Source organism: Myotis nattereri (assembly GCF_964212035.1).
Source record: "Myotis nattereri genome assembly, chromosome: 1".
Lineage (NCBI taxonomy): Eukaryota > Metazoa > Chordata > Mammalia > Chiroptera > Vespertilionidae > Myotis > Myotis nattereri.
Genome location: NC_138075.1, coordinates 55,269,103 through 55,296,623, shown reverse-complemented (window position 1 = coordinate 55,296,623; position 27,521 = coordinate 55,269,103). Strand labels below are relative to the sequence as shown.

At 38.5% G+C, this 27,521-nt stretch overlaps 3 protein-coding genes across 3 annotated transcripts in view; 1 reads left to right on the top strand and 2 right to left on the bottom strand.

Moving 5' to 3' along the window:
* The first annotated feature begins 16 nt into the window (after positions 1–16).
* Positions 17–27,408, top strand: PIGB (phosphatidylinositol glycan anchor biosynthesis class B). The gene is made up of 12 exons (XM_081093213.1): positions 17–177; positions 1,703–1,830; positions 2,242–2,391; positions 7,224–7,328; positions 10,323–10,453; positions 13,254–13,394; positions 14,910–14,961; positions 16,259–16,470; positions 17,041–17,105; positions 24,741–24,954; positions 26,538–26,718; positions 27,035–27,408. Exons 1-12 carry the CDS (start codon positions 48–50, stop codon positions 27,170–27,172), a joined length of 1,647 nt encoding a protein of 548 aa, XP_080949339.1. The 5' UTR covers positions 17–47; the 3' UTR covers positions 27,173–27,408.
* LOC308520590 (large ribosomal subunit protein eL24-like) lies at positions 21,288–21,801 on the bottom strand (the record flags this gene model as incomplete). Its single annotated transcript, XM_081093191.1, has 1 exon — positions 21,288–21,801. The coding sequence occupies one exon, from the start codon at positions 21,799–21,801 to the stop codon at positions 21,328–21,330; it is 474 nt and encodes a 157-aa protein (XP_080949317.1). The 3' UTR covers positions 21,288–21,327.
* The window catches only part of CCPG1 (cell cycle progression 1), a 48,238-nt gene continuing 47,708 nt past the window's right edge, over positions 26,992–27,521 (bottom strand). Inside the window, exon 11 of the mRNA XM_081093181.1 lies at positions 26,992–27,521. Within this exon, the coding sequence (XP_080949307.1) occupies positions 27,505–27,521 (17 nt within the window). The 3' untranslated portion in view covers positions 26,992–27,504.

The following is a 27,521-nucleotide window of genomic DNA, read 5'->3' as shown; positions in this document are numbered from 1 at the left end:
CCCTACCTCGCGCCGGAAGGGGGCCCGGGACCTGCAGCACCTGCGGGATGGAGCGGGCGCCCGGCGACGGCAGCCTCTTCTTCCGCGGCCTCCAGAACCGCTCCCGCGAGAAGGTGAAGCTGCGGAAGAGAAAGTCGGCCTTGTACCTCAGCCCCCAGGAGAGCGCCCGGCGCCGCGGTGAGTGCGGGGGGAGGCCGGCCGGCGCGGGGAAGGGGGCGGGGGCGGAACCCGGCCTCGGAGCGTGGGCTCCGCCTGCTGGGGCGGGGGCAGAAGTCCTGGCCTAGTGCGCTCGCTGCGGGATCCTGGACCCCGGTCCTGCGGGACGAAGGCCGCCCTCCCCGCCGGGGAAGTGCGTGGGCATGGCGAGGCCAGCCTGTTAGAGGGCACCGGCCCCCGCAGCCTCGAGGGGCTGGCTCCCGGAGTGCGACCAGGTCCCGCCCGCCTTAGTTCATTTACCGCCTTTGCCTTCTCTGCCTTCTCGGGTCAGGATGACATGGCAGGAAAAATCACCCCAGCAAGTTGGGGGGGCGGGGCGGGGGGTTAATATAAAGATGGACTTCCCATTCATTCGGGGCACTAAATTCAAATTAAAAAAAAAAAAATGCTCTGGCCCTGGCCCGTGTGGCTCAGTGGGTTGGAGCGCCCGCCCGTACACTGAAAGGCGGTGGGATTGATTCCCCGTCAGGGCGCTCGCTCTGGTTGCGGGTTCCATTGCCTTGGGGAGGGGGTGGGGCAGCGGCGCTGTAAGGGAAGCAACCAATGGAGGTTCCTCTCGCATTGATATTTCTACACACACCCCTCCTCCCTCCCTCCCCCTCCCTCCCTCTCTAAAATCAATGAACACATCCTCTGGTGAGGATTTTTAAAACCATTTTAAACCCTCTATTCAGCCTATCGGCTCCATCTATGGCTAAGAGCGGGGTGTTGGAGTCAGCAGACAGACCTGCTTTGGAATCAATCCTGTTTAGTCATTTGCAACTTTTTTGACTTTAGACAAGGCAATTTATTTCCGAGCCTCAGTTTCCTCATTTGCGAAATGGGCTAATATCTACCCCGTGGCATTGTTTTGAGGATTACATGAGATAGTGCATGAGAAGGGATAAACTCGGTGCCCGGCGTTTGTAAGCGCCACTAGTGCTCTTTAAAAACGCACAGACCGCCCAGCGGGCATGCTCAGGGGTTGGGCCTGGATCTGTGAACCATGAGGTCAGGGCTGGGCTCCACCCCCAGTGGGGGACGTGATCAGTGATTCTCTCTCATTATTGATGTTTCTATTTCTCCCTCCCTCCCTCCCTCCCTCCCTCCCTCTCTGAAATCAATAAAAAAATATATATTTTTTTAAATGTACAGATCATTTTATAAGCTACTGTTCGGCACCTATTACAGAGTTGTTTCCTAAGTTAGTAATTTGTTAGTTGGTTTCTTCCTTTACATACACATATAGGATAAAGTAATCTACCGAAGGCCTTAGTTAACCCAACCTCTTTTTCCATATTTTCTCTCTGTACAGTAAGTTGCGAGGACCGCTGGTTAAATGACAGGAGTGGTGAATCACCCCGTGGTGTGGGAGAGTGGTGTGGGGGGGTCAGAGTTCACCCTGTGCCTCACCAGCCTGCGCGAGGGGCCCCAGAGCAGCAGATCTTAGTTCTGCAAGCGGAACTTGCCTGACTTTTGCGCCACAATTACCTGTTTTGTTTTTCAGGTCTTCTTGGTGAGAACATTTATCTGGTCTTGTTTACCATAGCATTACGAATATGTAACTGCTTTTTGGTCCAGACAAGTTTTGTTCCAGATGAGTACTGGCAGTCTCTTGAAGTTGCACATCATATGGTTTTCAAATATCCTTTGTATTTTCTTGTCCAGATTGGAAATGTGTATTCAGTTCATCTTGGGAATTGTGTTACTTTCTGTTAATACATTTTCAGTCAATCCTCTATATTTTCTCCAAATAATTTTAATTTATCAAAGTATGCCATTATTTTATGCTAATATTTCATCTGTATATTTACTTGATGTTAATGTACATGACTTCACCTTTAGCATATATTTCCACAGTGCTCAGAACTGTGGAGAAAATATATGAACTAAAAAAACACATTCCTGCCTTGAAGAAGTTAAGAGTTTTGTTGGCCAATTGCATTTTTAATTCAAATATCTAGTATAAAATGCTGTGTTTTAAAGCTGCTGTGTTAAAAAATAAAACAGTTTTATATATGGAAGTGAAAATTGGTTTTGTTTCAGTGCTATTTAAAATTAGTCCTTAATATTACTAATTATGGTTATTTGACCTGGGAATGGACAGAAAGATTGAGGGGTTACACTTACCCCTTAATCTTTGCAAGCATGTACAAGATTCTGCATCTTTTGGGGAATGATAGTGTTCAGTTGCTGGTAAGTTTAAATAAAAGTAATCAAAATAGTTCTCAAATGTAGATTATTCCATCCTTTTTATTTTTTTAATGTATCTTGTTGAAAGTATTACAGTTGTTTCCTTTTCCCCCCCATTTACCGCCTCCACCCTGCCCCTACCCTCCCATTCCATTCTTTTTTAAAGGTTAGTCTATATTAACTAAATGGTATTATTGGTATCATGAAGTTCATTTTTAAAAGGCTACTCTGACCATTTCTGGGAAGCACAGGGTTCCAAAGACATGCTGTGTCTGATGTAGCTCTTCAATATGCGCTAAAATACAAGACTGAGCATGAAAGTGTCCTGCTGGGAGCAATCCTGTTAAGATTTTCAGAATGATTACATTATATATTAATTATTTGGATCCTTCATAAAGAGTCACTTGAGAGCAGGTTGTATCTTGTTTTTTTTAACTTGTGAGCTGAAGACCATGTTATATGAGCTTATGAAGATTACATATAAACACACTAAGAATTGTGTTGTAATTAAAACTTAGACAAAATCAATTTGACAAAAATTTAATGATATGCACAATCATTGTGCTACATTGTAATTAGGCCTCAATAGTAAATAGGGTTGTAATTCCTGGAACATGAATTTCTGGAGTTATTTGCCAGGAGAGGATACAAAGGAAGAACTAAGAGAACACAAGTTTCTCTGACCTCATTGTCAAGATCCTTTAAACTATCATCAAGTTGGCCTCAGCACTTGGGGTCTTCCCATTTTCTGTTAGGGAAGTACCCCAGAATTCGAAAGGCAGTCCAAATCCTGAGGGTTTTTTTTTTTTTTTTTAAATATATTTTATTGATTTTTTACAGACAGGAAGGGAGAGAGATAGAGAGTTAGAAACATCGGTGAGAGAGAAACACCGATCAGCTGCCTCCTGTACACCCCCTAACTGAGGATGTGCCCGCAACCAAGGTACATGCCCCTGACCGGAATCGAACCCGGGACCCTTGAGTCGGCAGGCTGACGCTCTATCCACTGAGCCAAACCGGTCAGGGCGAGGGTTTTTTTTAAAGCCTGAAAGACATTGAGGTTCTTGGATTTAAAAAAATTAAAGGCAGGATTATACCCTTCCCTTTGCAATGAAATTTGATGCCCCATTATTAAGAAACAAGGATCAGACCTATGTTTCTCATGGAACTATCCTGAACGGTAGCAGAGTTTCACCGACATGGGTAGAACTTAGGAGCTGTGAATTCTCTTTTCTTCTCTCAGGGCCAACCAATTTTTCATTTTTAAAGATTTGATTGATTTTTAGAGAGAGAGGGAGAGAGAGAAACATGGGTGTGAGATTGGCTGCCTCCTGCACAACCCACCAAGGATCAAGCCTGCAACCCAGGCAAGTACCCTGACAACCAACTGAGCCACACTGGCCCGGGCAAAATCTATCTTCTTTTAAATTTAAGATTTCTATATGACAACCCATGACAACTGATCATGCAGGGTACATTAAGTCTGGATATACATGATGTCATCAAGGAAATCTTATATCTCAGGAATAGGTTTTATTATCAATGAAGGGGTCTTCAAGAAAACTTCCTCTTCCTCCAAGCCCTGTTCACTGTAGCTGGCCCACTTGGCCATTTTTTGATTAAGAGGAAACCTCCCCTGGCCCCCATCCCCACCCCACACTACCACCTCTGCCAAAAAAGTACCTGGTGAAATTCCAGGTAGAGAAAATTAGGATGCGATCATCAGTCATTCATACTCTCATATTGATTATTCTAAATAAAGGTGATATAATTTTGAACTAGAAGGGGTCAGAGAAGTGAAGTACATAGATCAAGGTCACAGCATGTTTAGAGCAGAGCTAACACTAGATCCAAGGTCTACTTATTCACAGCCTAATGTTCTTTACAGATCGCTCTCTTTAAACTGCATGAGGTGTATGCACAAAATGAGGGATGACTTAGCACTGCACTGTCTGATATGGTAGCCACTAATCACATGCAGTTATTAAATATTTGTGACTAGTCCAAACTGAGGAGTGCTATAAGTATAAAGTACATACTGGATGTCCAAGACCTAGTATAAAAAAATATAAAATACTTATAATATTTTATATTGATTAAAATGTTGAAATGATAATATTTTAGATAAATGGGGTTAAAGTAACTAAAATTCATTTTACTTGCTTGTGATATTTTACTTTGTGTGGTTCACATTCTATTTCTGCTGGACATTTAGTGCTGGCTTAGAACATGTGAGAAGAGGGATAAGAAAGGAGACCTGATGGGTACCACAGCGGGGCTTTGAGTAGTCAGAAGATGGTGAAGGGCATTTGGCTCCTGGAGCTTAAGGGAGGAATTAGGAGCTTAAAGAACAGGAATATAGAATGGTAAGCTGCCAACCCTGGCCTCGTCCTCAAGATTTACCCCTGTCATGTTTTCTCCTCTTTGCCCCACACTGCTACTTTGTATTTTCCAGAAACCATATGAAAGTATTACTTAATTCTTTTCCAGTCCTTAGCATAACCTGGAAAATGATGGTATCTTAACTGTCTGGAAATACTGCTAATAACAGAAATTTACATCTCCACTTATTTTTGTATTGAGCTAAAATCTACCTTTTATTTTTCATTTTTAAAGATTTGATTGATTTTTAGAGAGAGAGAGGGAGAGAGAGAAACATGGGTGTGAGATTGGCTGCCTCCTGCACAACCCCACCAACGATCAAGCCTGCATCCCAGGCCATGTACCCTGACAACCAACTGAGCCACATTGGCCAGGGCAAAATCTACCTTCTTTTAAATTTAAGATTTCTATATGACAACCCTTCAAAAAGTTTTTTTTATCCAGGATAAACAACTCTAGTTCTGAACCTCATAATCAAATAATGTCCTCTAAACATCTTCTAATTAATATCCATCTGAAAATGTGGATCTCCAAACTGAGCCCAATATTGAAAGCTAGGGTAACTAGTTCAAAATAGTATAGTGAGACCATTACTTCATAAATATTCTTCTCTCAGGGCACAAAGATTCTTTTAGTTTTTTAGTGGCTACCTCATACTGTTGGCTCATTAAGTTTGTAGCCAAATTGAGTTTTCAAATGAACTACTTTCAGGCCCAGGAGGTGAGAATGAAGCTTATAGATCTCTATGCAGAGTAAGTAGAAGGTATGTAATAAGTGCCCTTTACTGTATTTTATAGGGCACAGTTTAAGTAAAATTATGAAGTACAGCATACTTGTAACTCTAAGATTTACACATTCATTTATAGGTTATTGGCAAAGAAAAGGAATACAAAGCTAAAGTGTTAGATGCCACTGACAACTGAAAGTTAAGCAACTCTAATTATAATGTAAAGTTAATGAAGTTTGCGCCAACAAAAATACAAATCTACATGTTTTTAAAAACATTTTTTAACAAATCATTAAATTATGCTTTACAGCAGTGTTATTTTGATAATGATAACTATGACACATTTAAAAAAACTCTTAAGATGCTAATGTATAGCATTAGAATTACTGTCTTTAATTAAGTTATACTACAGGGGTGGCAAAAGTAGGTTTACAGTTGTTCGTATGGAAAATCCTATATAATAAAAGCCTAATATGCAAATTGACTAAACAGTGGAATTACTGGTCGCTATGATGCGCACTGACCACCAGGGGGCAGACGTTCAATGAAGGAGCTGCCCCCTAGTGGTCAGTGCGCTCCCACAGGGGGAGCATCGCTCAGCCAGAAGCTGGCTCACGGCTGGCGAGCAGCACAGCAGCAGTGGCTGGAGCTTCTCCTGCCTCTGCTGCAGCGCTAAGGAGCAGCCAGCTGAGTGGTAAGGAGCAGCGAGCAGGCAGGAGTAAGGAGTGAGGGCTCCCAGACTGCTAGAGGGTGCAGGCCGGGCTGAGGGGACACCCCCTCCCCCGCACGAATTTCATGTGTTGGGCCTCTAGTAATAATTAAAGAATTAACTTTGGGTTTCACGTACTCACAACTGTAAACCTACTTTTGCCAACCCCTATACAATATATTTACTTTTTAGTTTAAATTTGCTCTTTAATGTTATCTGAATATTATTTTATTATTTATATTGCAAGATGGGGAAACAATGTAACTTAATAGTTAAGAGCACAGGCTTTGGAGTCAGGGAGACTGGGTTTGAATCCTGGCTTTCACACTAACTAGCTGTACAGCCTTGAGAAAATTACCTAACCTCTCTGTGTCTCAGTTTTGTCATTTATAAAACAGTATCAATTTCATAGGATTGCTAGGAAGACTGAATGAGCTGTTACATATAAAATATATACTTAAGCCCTAGCCAGTTTAGTTCAGTGGATAGAGTGTGGGCTGTGGACCAAAGGGTCCCTGATTCGATCCCGGTCAAGGGCACGTACGTACCTCGGTTGCAGGCTCCTCCCCATCCCGGGTCCTGGTCAGGGCTTGTGCAGGAGGCAACCAACCAGTATGTCTCTCTCACATTGATGTTTCTTCTGTCTTTCCCTCTTTCTTCCACTCTCCTTAAAAATCAATGGAAAAATATCCTCAGGTGAGGATTAACAAAAATAAAAATTTAAAAAATTTAAAAATAAAATTAAATATATACTTAATATGATACCTAGCGTACAGTACTGTATAAGTTTTATTAAAAATTATGTATTGTTATGCTAATGAAAATAACTAGATATGCTTCTAAAATAGAACCTTAACACGAAATGGTTTGTTGGCTATTTAAATTAAAATTTGTGTGTGTGTGTGTATGTGTGTGTGTGTAGTGATAATTGGATTAGCTTGTTGATTTCTTATGATAATTCAGTGTGAACCAACAGATGTTTTTCTTTTCTTTTTTTTTTTTTTTTAATTAATGAAGATTTGGATTCCTAGACTTGCCCAAGCACTTCTGTCTGCTATAGCCGACTTGAGGCTTTACTCATTAATGAAGCAACTAGAAAATCAGCAAGTAGCAAGATGGGTGGTAAGTCCTCAACACTTTAGAAACTATATGCCAGTTATTTTCATTCCTATGAGCATAAACAATATCGATTCCAAAACCAGTTTCAGAAGATAATTCATACAATTTTATAGAGTACTTCCATAATTAAGAACAGTAAAATGCGAATGGCGCACACCATCTCTCTTCTGATGGGACTCGAGGTGGTGGAGGTCACTGATGCCCTCAAACCCTGTGAGGGGGTGAACCTAGGACAGTGATGGCGAACCTTTTGAGCTCGGCATGTCAGCATTTTGAAAAACCCTAACTTAACTCTGGTGCCGTGTCACATATAGAAATGTTTTGATATTTGCAACCATAGTAAAACAAAGACATATTTTTGATATTTATTTTATATATTTAAATGCCATTTAACAAAGAAAAATCAACCAAAAAAAATGAGTTCGCGTGTCACCTCTGACACGCGTGTCATAGGTTCACCATCACTGACCTAGGATGTCTCCTCTGGAAGCACCTTCATTCCTCCCAACTGTCAGAGCCCTTGCCTCACCAGTAGGAATAGTTCTAAATCACTGCCTACCTCACAAGTTGCCTCAGCCTTTTACAACCCTGTCCACTATTCCTCCAGCTACCTGAGACTCAGCCTGGGAAATGCCTTTTCACTAAAGCACTGGTCCAGCTTTGGTTAGTGTTTAATAAAAACAGCTGGACTCTGTAAGGGAGAGGATGTGGAGTAGAAGGCTGTCTTGTCATTTAGCTTATTTCACAGTGGGGAGATAGATTCCTGATCTCCCATTCAAACCTTGAATGGATTTTCCCATTTAAGCCATATCCTGAAGAGTGATCGGATGCTGTAGTATTGTTATTTCACTTTGGCTCTTTCCTAAATTAAGTAAGCTTATTTGAGCCGCCTAGAAATCTTACTACCTTTTTTGCATTGTTTTTATTGGCAAGTTTGTTCCAAATTCCAAGGTACCAATTAACCAACACAATTCTAGAATATAATCTAAATATATAAAAGGCTAATATGCTAAGTGTCTGACTGTCCAACTGGTGCTATGATGTGCACTGACCACCAGGGAGCAGACGCTCAACACAGGAGCTGCTGTGATGTGCACTGGCACCGAGGACCTGGCGCCCACAAAGCAACACTTGGTTTCCCCCAAGTGGCACACAGGCCCTGCCCCCATCCTGGAGCGACAGCCCACCAAATCACAGCCAGTGCTGCCGAGACCCCATGGTGCAAAATGTGGCCCACAGCACAACCCAGCCCTAAACGGTCACAGTGGGCACTGGGTAATGATGTCACATAGCAACGCCTGGCTTCCTCTCCCTAGCGATGACTAGTCTCCGTGGAGTTTCTTCAGCCCAGGAACACGACTTGCTTTATAGCCTGGTGCAAACTTTTTACATTTTAACCAAATGTCTGTGAAGCATTTTCCCATGCCTCACCTCCTTTGATCCTCACAGAAGTCCTGGAGTAGGTAGAACAGGAGACTCGGTGGAATCCTATTTTCTTCTCATTAGCCAGAAAACAGAGATTTAGAAAGTTTAGAAACTTGACCCGACTGAAAAGAGGAAAGAAATGGTGGACCTTGAAAATGACTTCAGGTTTTCTCACTGTGCAGAATACAGTCAAACACTGCTGCAGTTAAATATTTTACCCTTTGTTCTCTCTGCATGATCTACAATAATAATCTGCTTCGTGTTGATATTTACTGCTGTGTTGCTGACAATTACCTGAAAGGGAAGTTGAGGTGCTTCACTGGGCTGGAGAAAGTTTAGCTAAATCAGAAAGCAGGTCTAATTAAGCAAGTTTATTATATATATATATATATATATATATATATATATATATATATATATAAAAGGCTAAGTTGACTCACGCATGCGTGATACATATAAAGCTCTAGCTGGCGCCAATCGCACGCATGTGTTTCCATCTGTCATTGTCGATTGTGAATTTGGTTGACACTTCTATTATAGAGAAAGGGCGAATGGCTATATTAAAATATTTCTTCTAATTAATTTCCTTTCAGTGTGCACGAATCTGTACCCCGGGCCACTAGTTTATTATAAGTATTAATAAATATTAAGAATGTATTAAATATTAACAGGACATATTTCTTCAGGTAGCAAGCATGTTGATTTGCATTAAAAAGACAGATTGGTTTAGCAAATGAGCCCTTGCTAACTGATTCCAGGATAAAGACGGTCTCTATTTTGTGCCTTTATACACTACCAAAGGTTCAACCTAAAATGGCAGAAGCATCAGGCCTTTGATATCCTTCCTCCAAAGTAGCAGCACTAGTTTCATCTAGTTTAGGAAAGGCCTTTAACTCCACAAAAATTGGAAACAATTTTAAAAGGCTTTATTTGAAAAGATAGAAAGTTAGTACACCTTTTAACACCCTTGCATCAACTAACAAGCTTCTTTTAAGATGGTTGTTTTGTAGATTTAATGTTGCTTCTGTTTGCATATTCTTTCAAAAACTGGTTTACTAATTTAATCAATTTTCAAGTTAAAAGTTAATGATATCTCCTGACAGGTTTTTTCTCATCTATGTTTTCTTAATTTTTCATCAAGAAATAGGGCAACATTCCAAACCAAGATCAATAAAAACAGTCAATTTACTTGTCAGTATTATAAGACAATTTGAGGAATACTGATTAGGACAATATAATTATGAATCTCAATTCTCTATAAACTATACCATCAAAGAATCTGTATTTTTGTCTTTTATTAGTGGGAAGTGAGATTTAAATACAATGCAATGCCATAAAAATGTATTTGAAAGTATAAACTTAACTTTAACAAATATAGATCTAATATCACAGATGTGTATTTGATATAAATTCTTAGAAACAATGTTTGGTCAGGCCTACTTTTAACATCACTTCCCTTTTGATGTGGTTTTTTGCAGCATTTAGACTTGCTTGCTATTTTCCATAGAAGATAACACTAACTAAGCTTTTTTATTTCCCCCTGCATGTATGTTTGCTCATAATTGTTCTTAGTTTTTTTGCCAGTTATGCTCTTGGTTCACATGGTATTGCTGTACCAGAACTCTTACAAACACCATGGAAACTGTTCTCACTGTAATTGCTCTTTTCTACTACCCTTTGGAAGGGTCAAAGTCTATGAACAGGTGAGATATATTGCTGTTAATATACAAGATTCTAAAGCATGGTTTTGAAAAAATCTTAAATATCAACACACTGTAATGTCCAGTGGACCCCTAATGTTTATGAAGGTTATTAGACCCACAAATTTTCAATTGATAACATTTATTATAGCAGGAAACAGATATACTTAAACTGGTAATTAAGAGGAGGTTAATAAAAAGACCGTTTACAAAGGTGTAGACAATGTTTAGAAAAGTCAATAAGGGGATACCATAGTGCACCAGAACTAGTCTCTGCAGGAAGTTTCTATTACCCCCTGACCCCAAGGAGCAAGGAGAGGAAATGTTACGTAACTGAAACTTTGAGAGGGCCCCAACCGGAGACAGGCACAGCTAGCCATTAGCCATTGCAAGGAGAGAGCTGGGAGAATAAAATACCATGACTTAACTCTTCTGTCCTCCAATTAGCCAAAGCCAATTAAAAAGCAAAATAGCCCATTGATAGAGTCCATACAGGTCAGCCTCCCTGCACATGGAGTAGGTGAAGCGTGGAGGAAAACAGGTCTAGAAGGGCAACTAGAAAATATATGGACCTAATTTGGGTATATGCATAGAAACTAGGGAAGCAAATGCCAGCCAAGGGAACAATATGACCAAAAGCATAAAGCCGTAAAGGGGCGTCATTGTAGTCTGGGCACCTTGTCCAGAGGAGCTAATGTGTGGTAGGATGCATGGGAGAAGAGCAGAGTAAGGGGTGAAGCTAAAAAGGGACTTTGCCCTTCTCCAGAATTGGAACTCTATTCTATAGGTTGTAGAAGCATGGCTTAATCATATCTGATTTAGAAAGAATTCTCTTGTAGTAGCTAAATTATATTGAGGATATAATGAAAGGAAGAAAGCCAGAAATTGAATCTGGTTAAGAAGCCAGTGTCCCTTTGCATATTAAAAGGTGGTTGCAAGGATGACATTAAGCAAGATCATTTCTGCATTAGACTCTTGACTGAAAGAATAGGCATTCAGTTAAATTATCTATATGATGAGAACTTTATCACAAGGCAAAAAGTGAAAATAAGGAAAATAGGCATCTTAGGCTGTGGCCAGGCCTAGAAGAAAATTACAGAATATCTTAGCCACACAAATGAATTAGAAGGTTATGCAGAATGCAAGGTAGTTTTGAGGAATGGGCTGTTTTCTTATGCCTTTATAGCCCAGCCTATGAATCCCTGTTTTAGGGATCCATCATTTTGAGGCTTAGCCATTCTCTCTGCTTCTATTCTCATTACCAACTGCCCCATTTCCTGTGTATCTCACATTCACTTTGAGAGACTCTGATTAGGTTTGTTAAATGTCATTGTCCCTATTTGGACATAGCTTTCACACTGGCCAGCCTTAGATTGGCTGCCTGATTCAGTCAGGAGAGTCATGGTGTATAAACGACCACTATATAAGCATTCGTTCCATGACAGGTACTATTCCTGGCTTGACATTAAATAAAATTTTTCAAACTCCTTTAAAAATGCAAGTATTATAAATGAAAGATTTAAGGGTGGTATGAGAATATTTCAGCATTGATTTCTATTAAAGTGTATAGCATAGGACCTATTGCAAAGTAAGTGCTCAATAAGTATTAATGATAACAACGATGTTGTTATTAAGGAAAGGACTATTTCTGGGCAATAAAAAAAACACAACAAGACGATGATGACTATGAAAAGTGAAATGATGGCAGTGGGAATGGGAGAGAAACAAAGTGGATGTAAAGATGAGAAGTTGCTGTTTAAGGAGACTGAGAAATTGAGTGACACTATTAATTTACATACTAGACACTGACCTGTTTTAGGGAAGGTTATGAGGCGTATTTGAGACACTTTGATTTTGAAGGCCACTAAGCTATCTGTGTAGAAATATTCAGAAAGGAGTAAGAAGTCCTCGTCTGAAAATTTGGAGTAAGGTTAGGACTAGATTAAATTATCCATAATCTCCTTTCGCTACTCATTGAAAGAAGTCCTAATAGTAAAAATCCACGTTTCTATCCATGATCACATAGGTTTTATAGCAGGCTTTTATCAGTTATATATTTTTCAGTTGGATAAAATTAGCAGCTTACTTTCAAAACAAAATCATATGGACTCAGAAACCCCTCATGCCTTGGCTGGTTTGGCTCAATGGATAAAGCATCAGCCTGAGGACTGAAGGGTCCCAGGTTCAATTCCAGTCAAGGCGTGTATCTCGGTTGCAGGCTCAGTCCCCCGCCTGGTTGGGGTTGTGTGGGAGGCAACCAATCAATGTGTCTCTCTCAAATTAATATTTCTTTCTCTATGTCTCTCTCCCTTCCCTTCCACTCTCTAGAAATCAATGGGAAAATACCCTCGGGTGAGGATTAACAAAAAAAGAAGCCCATCATAGCCTAAATAATCCTAATGTTTCTTTAAATGCATTTGATTTCTTTCTTAGAAAATGGTTGTGTGTGACTTTTATATCCTTATGAGAGATTTGATCATTTTTTCATCAGGAAAGCAACTGGCAGAGTTGTATGGCTAAAAGCTAGTACACCTGTCAGCAACACAACCAACATTAAAACATAAAATAATTGCTTATTTCAAAATACTAGAATTGGGATATTAGAGCTGGAAAAGGCATAGATTTTTAACCTCTTTTTATGGATGAGAAAAATTAAGAGCCAGAAAGTATACGTAACTTTCCTAAGTTCATATAGCTGTTTATACCAAAAGGAAAATGCTCTCATTTAAAGAAAAAAGGTGATATCACAGAACTTCTAAACTCACTTCTAGTTGTCTTGACAATACATTTTCCTTGTTTACAGTGTCAAGTACTCATCCCTGGTGGCACTTGCCTTCATAATTCGCCCCACAGCAGTCATTCCATGGATACCTTTGCTCTTCAGACATTTCTGGCAAGCACAGAGAAAGCTTGATCTTATTCTACATCAGTTTTTACCTGTTGGGTAAGTATTGCTACAATCCATCTATTAATTTTAATAACCTGCAAATTATATATTGCAAATAAGATTTTATATCTTTGAGTCAATTATGATATCTTTTAATGTCAATGAGAATTGTCAGACCAAGGAAACAGAATTATTTCCAAATTTATATTGTAATACTTATGATTCTGATTAATTATAAGTATTTTAATTTGCTTAAATGAATAAGAATCTTTGCAATTTTTCTTAGAACTTTCCTGTACTTTATTTCCTAAATATTTCTCAGACACATTTTAGGAGATACTTGATTCTTTTACATTTGTACAGGGCTATGTGATTTATAATGGCATTCTCATATTACCTCATGATTTTCAAAATTCTTAGATCTAGGCAAGTGTAGGTGTTTTCGTTTTGTGGAAGAAAACATTTAATTTGTGGCAAATTAAAAATGCATTAACCAGCCCTAGCTGGTTTGGCTTAGTGGATAGAGCATCGGCCTGTGGACTGGAGTCCTGGGTTCAATTCCAGTCAAGGCTCAATCCCCAGCCCTGGTTTGAAGCGAGAGGGAGGCACCCAAGCGATGTTTCTCTCTCACTCCCCTTCCACTCTCTCTAAAACTCAATGGAAAAAATATTCTCAGGTGATAATTAACAACAAAAAGTTAGGATAGTAGTCGGGATGGGGGTGGAGATTGACTGGTTGGAGGGATGAGGGGGCCTACTGATGCTCTGTATTTTGCTCTCTATGACAGTTACACAGTCGTGTTCATATAGAGATGGCTCACAAAGCCTTATTCTCATAGTGTACTTTTCTGTATATACGTTTGTAAGTAGGCAGCCTCTGAGATTGCCCCCACTAATCCCATCCTCTGATATTAATGCTCTTGTATAACACTCTTGTCTTGAGCAGGAGGTAGACATTTTGACTTAATTTTAACAAACAGAAATGGCAGAAGGGTGTCCCTTCCACGATTGGGTTATAAATATTGACTGTGGCTTCCATCTTGGGTACCCGTCTCACTCTCTCAGCTGGCTCATGCTGGGGAAAGCCACTTGAGGCAGTCTTAAGGAGGGGGGTCACATGTGGGAGCCTGAGCTCTGCCAACAACCATGTGAGTGAGCTTGGACGCAAATCTCTCCATTACCCCCCTTCAAGCCTTTAGATGAAATTATACTCCTAGCCAACACCTTGAGAGCCCTTGAGCCAGAAGCATCCAGCTAAGCTGTACCTGGCTGGATTCTTGACTCAAAGGAACTGTGAGTTAATAAATGTTCATAGTTTTAAGTTGCCAAGTTTTGGAGTAAGTTGTTATTCAGCAGATCATGCAGTGTTTATTACTTTTTAAAACTTAGTTTAAATGCAGCTTATGTAATGAAAGATCTTTGAAAATGTGTAAATCCATATTCAGTATGTGCAACTAAAGCATTTTTAAAGTGGTTTTTTGGAAATGGCCTTGATATATGGCATTTGCAAAGCCATATGCCAATATGGATTTTCAGTGAGTTCAGAATATTAATCATCCCTTTTGTTTTTCAGATTTGTCACTTTGAGTTGGTCTCTGATAATTGATCGTATATTTTTTGGTCAAGTAAGTCAAATATATTAAACTATTTTCATTCTAACCATTTATTACACTAAAAGTTCAACCTTATTTTTTAATTCATGAACATTTGGGAACATTTAAATGATATGGGTTACATTAAAAAAAAAAAAGACTGCTACCATATACCCTTGGTTCAATTTGTTATGCTTTCTATATAACAGAATTGTGTATTCCTAATTGAAGTTCAAGAGAGTCCAAGGTATTTTTGTCAGATTTGTAGCAATAAAAGTTTGATTTATTAAAATTATTTTAGTTGTCTTCAAGGTAATCATTCAAAATTCAAATTAACAGAATATTCTTCAAGCATTTGGTTTGACATTTTAATCTCACGACTGTAGGTTTTTTCTAAGTTCCCTGTTTTTAAGTCACTTATGGGCTCTGGAATTAGATTGCCACAGTTTGAAGCCTAGTGCCCTCGTTAGCCTTGTGAACTTGGACAAGCAGTGTGAGTGAGCTTGGAAGCAAACCACCTTGCTTACTAGTTTCTTTATCTGGAAATAATTGTGGTACCTGTCTCATAACATTAGAAGATTAAATGAGATACTGCATGTATGATGCTTATAATGGGGCTGGCACAAGTGAGCACCTAATGTTGGCTGTTGTTGCTGTTTATTTTCTGCTTTGTGCCGTAATTCCACTTGTAATATTTTCAAAGCTTTATCTTCCTAGGTAATATGTGATGTAAGGTACTAGAATAAAATTTTTAATGTGGGTGCCCCACATATACACTCTGATAAAAAATAAATTTTATAAAGTATTTTTGTTGTTAATCCTCACCCAAGGATATTTTTCCATTGATTATTAGAGTGGAAGGGAGGGGGAGAGAGACACAGAGAGAAACATTGATGTGAGAGACACATATAGATTGGTTGCCTTCTGCACTCTCCTGCCCTGGGCCTGGGATTGAACCTGCAACCCAGGCACTGCCCTTCAGTCCATGGGCCAACACTCTGTCCACTGGCCAAACTGGCTTAGGGTGATAAAAATTATTCTTAAGTGTTCTCTTTAGCTTTAATTCTGTGTAAAACTTACACTGTCAAAATTGGAATATTTCATACTTTCTTGAATTTCAGAAACCTAGTATTTTACAAATGAACAAAGAACACACTAATAACAAAAAAATGCTTTCATATGGTCATTAATAAAATTATTAGTGTAAACTATTGTTTGGTTTTTTAGATCATTCCTGATTTAATGTCAAGATTCTTCCAGATACCCTAATGCCAAAGATTCAAACTTGGCACTAACACATTTCTGTTTCTCTTTCCTTCAACTATGCCAGTGGACTCTGGTTCAATATAACTTTTTGAAATTTAACGTGCTGCAGAATTTGGGGACATTTTATGGTTCTCATCCATGGCATTGGTACTTCAGTCAAGGATTTCCAGCTGTTTTGGGTACTCACCTACCCTTCTTTATTCATGGCTGCTTTCTAGCCCCAAAGAGGTACCGGATACTTTTGGTGACTGTACTGTGGACACTTCTGATTTATAGGTAAGATTTTATTTATTCAAATAGTTAATTTTGATGATGTTACCAAGGAATTAAATTCTTCAAGAAGTAAACTGTTATCTTTTAGAGATGTATTAACTATTAGGGTTTGGTAATTGGGATTATTTAGCAGAAAAGGTAGTGATCATGTTGGACTCAGAATGAATACTCTGATATGTATAGTTTACTTAAGAATTATGTTCAACTTTTAAGAAGCTGGACAAATTTCATTTGCTCTTAGAAATACTAAAATTTTAAATATTAAAGGACCAGAAAAATAATATTTTAAAATGAAAATGTATGCATCTTTCTTCCAAATTTGAGTAATGACTTGGATTGGTAATAGAAATCCCTTTCTTAGAATGTAATTGTACTTTAGACATTGACATCAAATGTTAGGATTACTTTTAACACATCATCACCTTATAAGTAAAAAAAACAAGATTCCTGAAGCATGAAATTCAGTCTCAGTACTTAGAACAGGTCATGTTAATTATATTTCATTTTAAATACATAAGTTTCTCAAAGTATTGTGTAATATGAGAAAATATTTTAATTTTTTTTTTATTATAGCATGTTGAGCCACAAAGAATTCAGGTTTATCTATCCAGTTTTACCATTCTGTATGGTGTTCTGTGGTAAGTATTTTTGTTCAATATAGAAAAAAATTACTTATATAGAAGTAGGTAAAAGACAATAAGCTCTCATTAAAGCTCATTAAACTATAAAATATTTTCAACGAGGCTAAGAGAATTGCTTATTACAAAATAATTATATTTCTGCAGTATTCTTTCTGCAACCTAAATATCCCTTTTCCTGTGTCCTGTAAAGTGAGATAAAATCTTAAGGACTCAATATCCAAGTCATAAAGATCCAATATCCTTCTGGTAGTGATATTCCTGGCTGTTTAAAATCTTTCACTAAAAAAGTGATGGAATAATATGTCTATTTTAGAATAGCTACCTTAAGTTTAGTTAAAACTACTAAGTTCTTTGTTTCATAAATTAAAATATATTTATAGCTGTTGAAACTAGTTTTTAATGCTTTTGATGCTTTAACACTCACTCTAATGCATATGTAATTTTAAAAGTGGTTCCCACCTAATTTTTTTGGCCCTTTCTCCATTTTTTTCCAGTAGGTTATTTGCAACGTTTTTTTACATGTGACTTCTAAAGTTTTGTATCATTCAGCTCTGGAAAACAAGAATTTTCATATTAGTTGGCTTGGAAAAATTATGAATTGAAATTTTGCTAACTTTACATTTAATTCAGAATAAATGACTGTTGATTTTCTTCAAATATTAATTACCAAAAATCACTGGACTGGGGAGGGATGAGATGAATAATCAATAGGGACTAGAGACAGGGCAAATACTGTCTAGAGGAATTAATACTGTCAATCTTCTTACTTAAAAAAAGAACTCCAAAGAACCCATAGACTTGAACAGCCTTCTTTGACCAAGTAAACATCTCTACAGACCTCAGATGCACTCTCTTCAATTTAAGTATTAAAAAACACTCTATATATCTGGAGTACTGAAACCAAAGTTAATTTTTGTCATTACTTTTTTTTTTTTAATTCTAACCTGAGGACATGTTCATTGATTTTTTAGAGAGATGGGGAGGGGGGGAGGTATGGATATGAAAAAGTGACATCAATCTGTTCCCTCCTGCACACACCCTGACCTGGGGCTGCGATGGTACCAACCTAGGTATGTGTCCTTACTGGGAGTCGAACCTCCGACTTTTCAGTGTATGGGATGATGCTCCAACCAAGCCACCCGGCTAGGGCTATATCATTACTTTATGGTCTTGCTTTATATACAGTGCAGGCACATATAAAAATATAGTTACCTAACTATATGCCAAGTCTTTTAAGAATAGTGGGCCCATTTACCATAGCAAATTTGTTCATGAATCACTATTCATATTTTCTTTTTTTAAAGTTTCAGTTATAGTTAATCAAGCTTGGTTTCTGCCTGGGTATTGTCAGACTATTGGAAGACAAATGTGTTTGCTGTTTAGTTTGGTTAATTTAGGAAGTTGTTTTAGTTTTCTTTTTATAATCTGAGTCTTTCCAGCATTTCACTTGTGTATCTTTAGGGAAGGACTGAGTTTTCTGAACCCCTTTCCCAGTCCAAAAGATGTCATCTTTAAAGTGTTAGGATCCCAGTAAATTCTTGTTCTCAGGCCCAAAGACTTAGATAAAATGCTGGTGAGGACTGAGCTTTTCTTGTAATGGACAAGAATTAGACTTTCTTCCATACTATGTCCACTCAGAAGGATCCCTAAAGGACTGAGACACACCAAAACCCCTGACCTCCTCACAGGATATGATCTTTTCCTGCAGACACGTACCTAAGGCTTTTGAGTGAGCCAAAAGATTGATTCTTATAAGACTCATACTTCCATTAAGAGTTAAAACTCTTAAATGCCAACAGGTCCCAACAATAGGACCAGTGAACTCACCTTGACAGGAGTTTTTGGAACGCTGTCAGACAACAGTTCTCTTTGGAGTTCTTGATGTTTGAGTCTTTTGAAACTACCTGAAATCTTGAGTTATACTGTACTTCAGATATCAGTTTTATTCTATTCTCTTGTGACCTATTTTGTGGGGTTTTTTTTTGTTAATCCTTACCTTAAGATATTTTTTCAGATTTTTTAGAGAGAGTGGGAGGGGGAGAGACAGAGAAACATCTTTGTGACCATGGCCAGGGATTGAGCCTGCAACCAAGGTACATGCCCTTGACCAGGTCGAACGTAGGCCCCTTCAGTCCTTAAGTAACGCTCATCCACTGAGCCAAACTGGCTAGAGCTTGTGCTATCTACTTTAACCTGATTTATATAAACATGACACCTCTGTTGGCAATTGCTGTATAACAAGCCACCTTAAAATTTAGTGGCTTAGCCCGACTGGTGTGGCTCAGCGGTTGAGGGTCGATCCATGAACCAGGAGGTCACAGTTCAATTCCCGGTCAGGACACATGCCTGGGTTGTGGGCTTGATCCTCAGTAGGGTGAGTGCAAAAGGCAGCTGATCAATGATTCTCTCATCACCAAAAGGTGGTCAGTTGATTCCTGGTCAGGGCACATGCCTGGGTTGCAGGCTTGATCCCCAGTAGAGGGCAGCAGGAGGCAGCTGATGGATGTTTCACTCTCACATCATATAGTTTCTCTCCCTCTCTCCCTAAAAATATCTGGGGGGAAAAAATAGTGGCTTAAAGCTCCATTTATTTTTACTTATTATACTAATAGTTCAGCTGGGCAGTTCTCATCTCCACTGAGTTCACACATACAAATGTAATCAGCTGCAGATGGGGTACACACAGCTCTATTGACCCAGGTGGGCTCTCACGTTTGGGGTTCAGCAGACTGTAAGCTAAGGCACCTCAGCTCTTCTGTGTGCACTCACTCTCCAGCAGGCTACCTAGGGCTTGTTCACTTGGGGTAGGCAGGGCTCCAAGGGAAGGAACAAAAGTGTACAAGGCACCTGAGGTGCAAGCATGGAACTGCTGCTTCCACCACAGTCCCAAAGCCCAGGCAGATTCTCAAGATGAGAAATAAATTCCAGGCTTGTGTAGGGACTGGACACAGGAAGAGGAATAATTGGAGCCATTTTTTTCCCAATCTGCAATAACTTTTCTTCTCTAGTTTGAGTTTCCCTCAGTCCTATCCAAAAATGACTCAAGCCTGGAAAACATTTCTTCTGTAATTGCCTCTGATCCTTACTGACCCGTATAACCTTGTGCCTGTTTCCTTTCCTTAAAATGAAGTTGCCCCTAGTCTAATAGCACTGAAATTCTTAGACTGAACCTGTCCTTTGTGCTGGTGTTTCCAGCACCTGCTATCCATGCTGGGCTGGGTGTCTGTTTAACGTTTTCACCAGAGTAGCCAGTGCAGACTTGCTTGTCTCTTATTAGGCCACTTTTTTTCCATATACTAATTCTTTTTATCAAAATTATTAAGTGCATTGTTTCAAAGCCATAACAAAGCATTTTTAAAAAATGCTTCTACTGCCCTCTCTCCCATTTCCCCTCACCCGAGGCAGTTGCTTTTAGGTGGTTATTTTGTCATTTATCTCTAAATAAAATGCTAATAACACCCTTAAAGATCTTTGGTTTTGACTTTACCTCCTGACTTCTCACTATGGATGAAAATATAGTTTCTTTCCTTAGCAAAGTATAACATAAAATGTATGCCTCCGTGTCCAGCACTCCACTATGGTTCTTGATGTTCCAGGCCCATTCTCTTGTACATCCCTTTTCCGATTAAACCACCCTTTTTCTCATCTGAACACTGAAATCAAGTTGACTTACAGCTTTCCCAAGGAGTATTTAAAAACGAAAACATCAACTCAGAAATATCTGTAACTGGTAGAACTTGGTAGAGTTATTTTTCTAAACATTGAGTTTTCTAGTAATTCTTGCCAAAACGAGGATGCGTCCTTGCTACCCCTCAGTGTTTGATGAGATCAGTAACGTACAGCCCCGAACTTTCCCATCCTCTTCATTACAATGAACCTCCTCAGTCATTACTGAAGAATGCAGATTAACACACTGAATATCCAAAACTTAAAATGTGATTGTGTATATCAAGGTACATTATAATTGGTGATTAGGAAATATGGCTGAATTAAGAAGAAACCAATTAATGAGGCACCTTCTCATAGATTTGATTTTAGATTTTTTACCGTAGAGAGCAATCAACTGGAACATAAAAGATTTAGAACACTTTTTAAATAGTAGTCTGTTGAGAGTGATCTGGTAAGAACCCAGTGTGTGTGTGTGTGTGTGTGTGTGTGTGTGTGTGTGTGTGTATAAAATTTATAGTCAGGTCTTTATTTAAGAATCTCATCTGCCAACTTAGCGTTTTCCACCAACACGGGGAGCAGAAACCTTCACAGGCTTCACAATCTTTTGCTTAGGTGCTGCCTTTGTGGGAGCCTTAGCAGCAGCCATTGCTGTCTTTTTAGATGCTTGCTTAGCCTTTTTTGCTTCCTTGGCAGCCCTGATAGCTTGTTCTTGCTGAGCTTTCCTAACTTTAGGCTTCTGGTTCCTCTTGGCCATTATATCAGCAAGAGATGCACCAGTGATGGCCCTCTGGAATTTGACTGCACGGCGGGTTCTTTTCTTTTGAATTTCTTCCGGCTGTCCCTTTTTGTACTTTCTTCTGTAGAGGACAGCCCAGTTTATCAGCCGAGGGTTCCTCTTGGACAGGAATGCCGACCCGCATTTTGCATTAAGAAACTGGAAACCCTTCCTGTTGGTCCTGGCATAGCGCCGCCCGTGTCCGGGGTAGATCTTGTACCCACTGAAGCTGCAGAGCTCGGCATTCATGGCTGCGGCCGCCGGAGAGCAGGAAAAAGGGTGAAAAGCTCCAGTGTATTTTTCATTATAAAAATACTCATGGTACAAAAAATGATAAACCATCAGGGTCATCATCTAATCATCTGGCCCCATCCCCAGAGATAACTATCAATTTCTTATAAATTCTTCCAGAAATGTTCTACATACCTACTTTTAAATATTTTGGTAGGCTCAAATAACAGGAGAAAATTAAGTATTCTGGGATGCTATTTAGCACTGAGTTAGCCAATATGTGAATGAAGAGGCCTGTATTTTGACAGGTAATTCACATGGTTCATACTATGTCTTTGTTCTACTGGAAATTACGAGGCTGGAAGATTTCTGTAAGTGGCTTTATAGGACAGAAAGAAAATGTGTGTTCCCAGAATCTTCAGTTATTGGAAGCAGAGACTTATATTTCAATTTAGGTAATGCTTATTACATTACAGAGTGATGACGAACTTTGTAAAGCTAGCTCATTTTAGTGACAACTGCATCTCCTCCTTACATGTATGTACAATTAAGTAGACTTACTGATGGTAGCTATTAAGATCTTGTTAATTACCTCTTTTAAATATTAAAGAAGCCATACTATGTCCCTATAAGAAAACCATGGATTCTGAGCTTCTCTTGTGACTCAGTTTAGCATTCAAGCTGGTTATCTTTCTTACTCTCCCTTTAGCAACATGGGGATGGTTTGAAGACCCTCAGTCATATTAGACTATTCTTTCTCTTCCTAAAGCTTTATTATTTCTCCAAATATGGAAATTCATTTCTCACTGAAAGGATCCATCATTCTAACGTGAGCTAGCCTCAGAAAGTGAAAATTGCCACCAAGTAATGTAAGCATGACCTAACTTGGGAGACTCTCTTCAATACTTAAGCAGCTGGGAATACAAGCACATTATCTTCCTGCATTCACTGCAGAATGCCATTTTTTTTTTAAATATATTTTATTGATTTTCTACAGAGAGGAGAGGAGAGAGATAGAGAGCCAGAAACATCGATGAGAGAGAAACATCGATCAGCTGCCTCCCGCACACCTCCCACTGGGGATGTGCCCGCAACCAAGGCACATGCCCCTGACCGGAATCGAACCTGGGACCCCTCAGTCCACAGGCCGACGCTCCATCCACTGAGCCAAACCGGTTTCAGCCAGAATGCCATTTTTATCACCTTGTATTCACCACCTTGTATTCTACTTTGTACCAGTTGCCCAAGCTACTGTATCCCTAATGCCATAGTTTTTGATAACACTTTTAATGATCATAGTGAACAAATTGTTAATGAGTGAACCACTTTAGAGGCCCATGGTACACTTATTTGAACGTTCCTGAGAGCAAGTAAGGCTGTGAAATTTGAGCCCACTAAGTAGAAAGCACGTCACTTTCAAGTTGTATTCAATAGTCTGCTCTATCTGTGGCTGGAATTATTACAGATGGCAGAACTTTTGGAACCCTATTTCCATTGTAACAAAGATAGTTCTAGTTCTCATCCTCTTTAGTAGGTTCCTCATTTTACCATTTCAAACATCTTTACAAATTTGAGTTTTAAATGAAGGTTTAGGGGTTCTTCATCTGGCTATGTTTTTTATCACCATTCTTCGTAATGTTCTTTGGATAATCGCAGAGTTATTTCAAACAGTACTAGGTGAAATGGATGTGATAGTCCAACTACTGAATGAAATGAACCAGAAGTAATGTTATCTAAAATATTCACAGAACAAAATTGAGCACTTAAGATTTTTTGCCCAACTTTGATTTCGTCAAACCTTCCTAGGCCAACTTTGTTGGTTGTAGTTAAATGGAAACAGCTCTAAATTAATTTTATTCATGTTCAGGATAAGACAGCTGATAGCAGTCAGCTAGGTAATGGTCATAGAAAACTGTGTGTTGGCCCCAGTGAGAATTAGTGCTAAAATTTCAGGCAGGCCACAGACTGGATCCTGGATACCCAAATTCCAAAAGAACTATTATCTATTCTGTGAAGACAATGTATGTGGAATATGAAACCTAATGTAAAGGAACTTTACTAATAAGATTATTCTTTTTGCCCTAGCCGGTTTGGCTTAGTGGATAGAGCATCAGCCTGCGGACTGAAGGGTCCCAGGTTCGATTCCAGTCAAGGGCACACCCAGTAGGGGGCATGTAGGAGGCAACCGATCAATGATTCTCTCTAATCACTGATGTTTCTATCTCTCTCTCCCTCTCCCCGCCTCTCTGAAATCAATAAAAATATATTACAAAAAAAAAAAGATTATTCTTTTCCAGTGTAATGGCCTGTTCTTTGATGGTATTTTCAACAGATTCGAATGTGCTCATTATCAGTGGCTGCTGCTAGAGAGGACTGTGGGAGGGAGACAGGGACTTTTAATTTATCCTTGTTTGTTCTACCAGGTTTTTTTGTCACATTAAAAAAAAAGGGAAATTGGCCCACCCAGCGTGGTTCAGTGGTTTAGTGTAGACCTATGAACCAGAAGGCTGTGGTTCCGGTCAGGGCACGTGCCCAGGTTGTGGGCTCAGTCCCCAGTAGGGGGCATGCAGAAGGCAGCTGATCAATGATTCTATTTACTTAGCAACTACTATGTACCAGGACAGGCACCAGACATACCTGTTTTACTAATACTTGAAAAAGGTACCATTATCCCATTTGCAGATGGAGAAACTAATGCTCAGCAAAGTAAAGCAATTTGTGCCAGAGTAAGAATTCAAATCTGGGTCTGTTGGACACTCTGGCCATAATTTTTCAATTATATTCAATTCCTTTTTCTATAAAAAGGTTAAGACCGAGATCACAACGGACAATGATAGAGAATTGTCAATTATAAAGGTAACCTACTGGTTATATATAACTTGTATGTCCATGACAGCATTACAGCTGTGCTACTTCCACAAAAGATTATAAAACATGTCATGTCTATCTTCATACAGGGTATTCACTAAACCACCTGAAAATGTGGAAGAAACCAGCTCTAAGTTTCCTGTTTTTATCAAATATGCTCCTTGCCCTCTATACTGGTTTAGTTCATCAAAGAGGTACTCTTGATGTCATGACTCATATTCAAGAACTCGGATACAACAATCTCAATAAATCTGCAGCTTCAGTATTTGTAATGATGCCTTGCCATTCTACTCCCTTTTATAGGTAATAAAAGTTACTCCACTACATACAATCATGAAGAAAATTAAACTACTTTAAAATTCCTTTCTGGTTCTGGAATTAGGAATTTAAATTAATTGATCACTGATTAAATGATTATAAAAAATTTGAAACTCCATATTTATTCACTGAATTTTAAAAAGCATTTATGTCAATTAAAATCATATACCATTTTTAACTTCAATATCCTTTTTAAAAATTTTAAACAATTTAGATTTAAGTAATCAGATTCAAATATAATATAAATTTTATATAGATTATTTGCTGATATTCTTAGTAAAGAAATCATCACTGACTTTATCACAAATCTTTGTGATACATATATCTTATATATATACAATTTTAATCTCAAAACACTGGCTTCTAGTCCAGATTTACTGCTGGACGACTGTCCTGATCTTAAACCAGTCTTTTTAAACTCTGGATATCAGTTGTCTCACTTGTAAAAGTTAGCGAATTCGATTAGATGATATCCTAATTCTTGAATTAGTGTTTCTGGGAATATAACAATAACATTGTCTTAACTCTGCAGGACATTTAAAGACATACGTTTAGCCCAATGCGTGTTATTTCAGGAAGGTGTACTAGTTACTAATTGCCTAATTGTACAAAGGCAAACAGCTTTTCTGCAGGAAATTCTACACCTATTTAACTTAATCTGGCTTTAAACAATTTTAAGTTAATTTTCCATGTGCACAGTCAACTTATCAATGTTATCTTTTTAAGGTAATTTATCATTTTTTAATACTCTACTTATATCAATCATTTATACACAATTTGGAAAATTAGGATTACCTAGCAAAAGTGCACAGGTTAGATGTAAGACCCAAATATCCCTTCAACTTCAGCTTCCCCTACTATATAAGGAAGACTAAAGGTGAAAGAGGGACATTCACCGCCCTCCCTGCTCACATTAGTGGCAACACTGCAGAGAACACGCATTCTAGAGATACCAAGTTGCTTTCCATACATGGTTGCAGTGTTTGATGTCATCAAGTTCTCATCAGAGGCTTTTTCAAAGTACACAATGCAGTAAAAAAACTCTGATGTCTACTTTGGAATATAAGGCTGCCAGCTGTTTCTGCTTTGCCCATCTTCTCCAAAATTATAAGAGTCATGAAGTATTAGGTCTTGTGTGAATTTACTTTGTATGCATTTCATAGATAAAATAAACCTCTATCATATATTTACTTTTATTAATTTTTCCTAAGGCAAAGTTATAAACATGCTTTTTGCATGGTTCAAGTAATCGGCATAACTTGTCATAATTCATCAGTCCATCTTTTTTATACATTCTCTAGTCTTTCTAGGCCATAGTAAAACCATTACTTATTTGGATGTTAATCAGTGAACATACATTACTCCTAATACTAACTCTTATAAAGGTGCTACTGCACAGGTACATGGTGTGAAAATCATATTCTCCAACTTTGAGAAAACTGCATTAAAGGCTTGCTTCTCCACCTAAATTGGAACCCAATATAGATTCAGATTTCACATTTTGTTACGTAAACACGATATATCTTAAGAGCAATTTGAAAACTTTCACAATAACTTTCTTTTCATAGCCATGTCCACCACCCACTTCCGATGAGATTTCTCCAATGTCCCCCAGACCTAACTGGAAAAAGTCAGTATCTTGATGAAGCAGATGTATTTTATCAGAATCCGTTAAGCTGGTTGTATAAAGAGTTTCACAACAATTCAACATTGCCTACTTATTTGATCATTTTCAACGTTTTGGAAGAGGTAAGAAAACATGAAAAAGGGGAAAAACAGTACTTCTATTTCACCTGAAGTTTAGTAAACGCTCACGGAATTAGACAACATAATTTTTTATGGTCCTTTTTAATCCCTATAATTTTATAATTGGCCTTTTCCCTAGACAAAATCAGCTCCAGTTCTATGTATATCAAGGTATATACATTACTTACCATGATTTAAGAAACTGCATTGTTTTATTAAGAAAAGTAGTGCAGGCGCAAATCAGAATAAGTCATTCTAAAATTCTTGAAACAGTACTGAGCAAAATGTAGCCTTTATTTACTTAAACATTTATTTCTAGGAAATCAGTGCTTTCCTAATTTCAAGAAACTATGAGAGAACTGCTACTTTCTTCCACACTCACTTGCCAGAGGGTCGAACCGGAAGTCACATATACATCTATGAACGGAAGTTAAAAGGGAAACTCTATAGAAGATGAAATTCTGAACTGTTTTTAGATCTTTCCCAGAGAAAAAGACACTGCTCGGTAAAAATATTCAGATGCTGCTTAAATACACTAGTAAACTCTGGGTAAGATTCATGGAACTAGCAAAACACCTCTGAACTGCTCTACCAAATATGACTACTGAGGAAATGTACGAAAATTATCACAAAATATAAAATTGTATATTAATACAATGCCCAGATTTTAAATAAAGACCTTTAGTTTTCCTCATGTTGTAGTTTTATTGTTTCTTCCACAATATTCAGATGTGCAAGAAATTTCACAAGAGAACAAGTCAGCAAGCTCATAAGAAGGCAGCAAATTCTTCACAAGTCTACGGGCT

Excerpts from the sequence above, each read along its gene's own strand:
- PIGB (XM_081093213.1), top strand. The coding sequence starts at position 48 with ATGGAGCGGGCGCCCGGCGACGGCAGCCTCTTCTTCCGCGGCCTCCAG. Across the intron at positions 13,395-14,909 it reads CATCAGTTTTTACCTGTTGG|ATTTGTCACTTTGAGTTGGT; the intron begins GTAAGTATTGCT and ends TTTGTTTTTCAG. Across the intron at positions 17,106-24,740 it reads ATTCTGTATGGTGTTCTGTG|GGTATTCACTAAACCACCTG; the intron begins GTAAGTATTTTT and ends ATCTTCATACAG.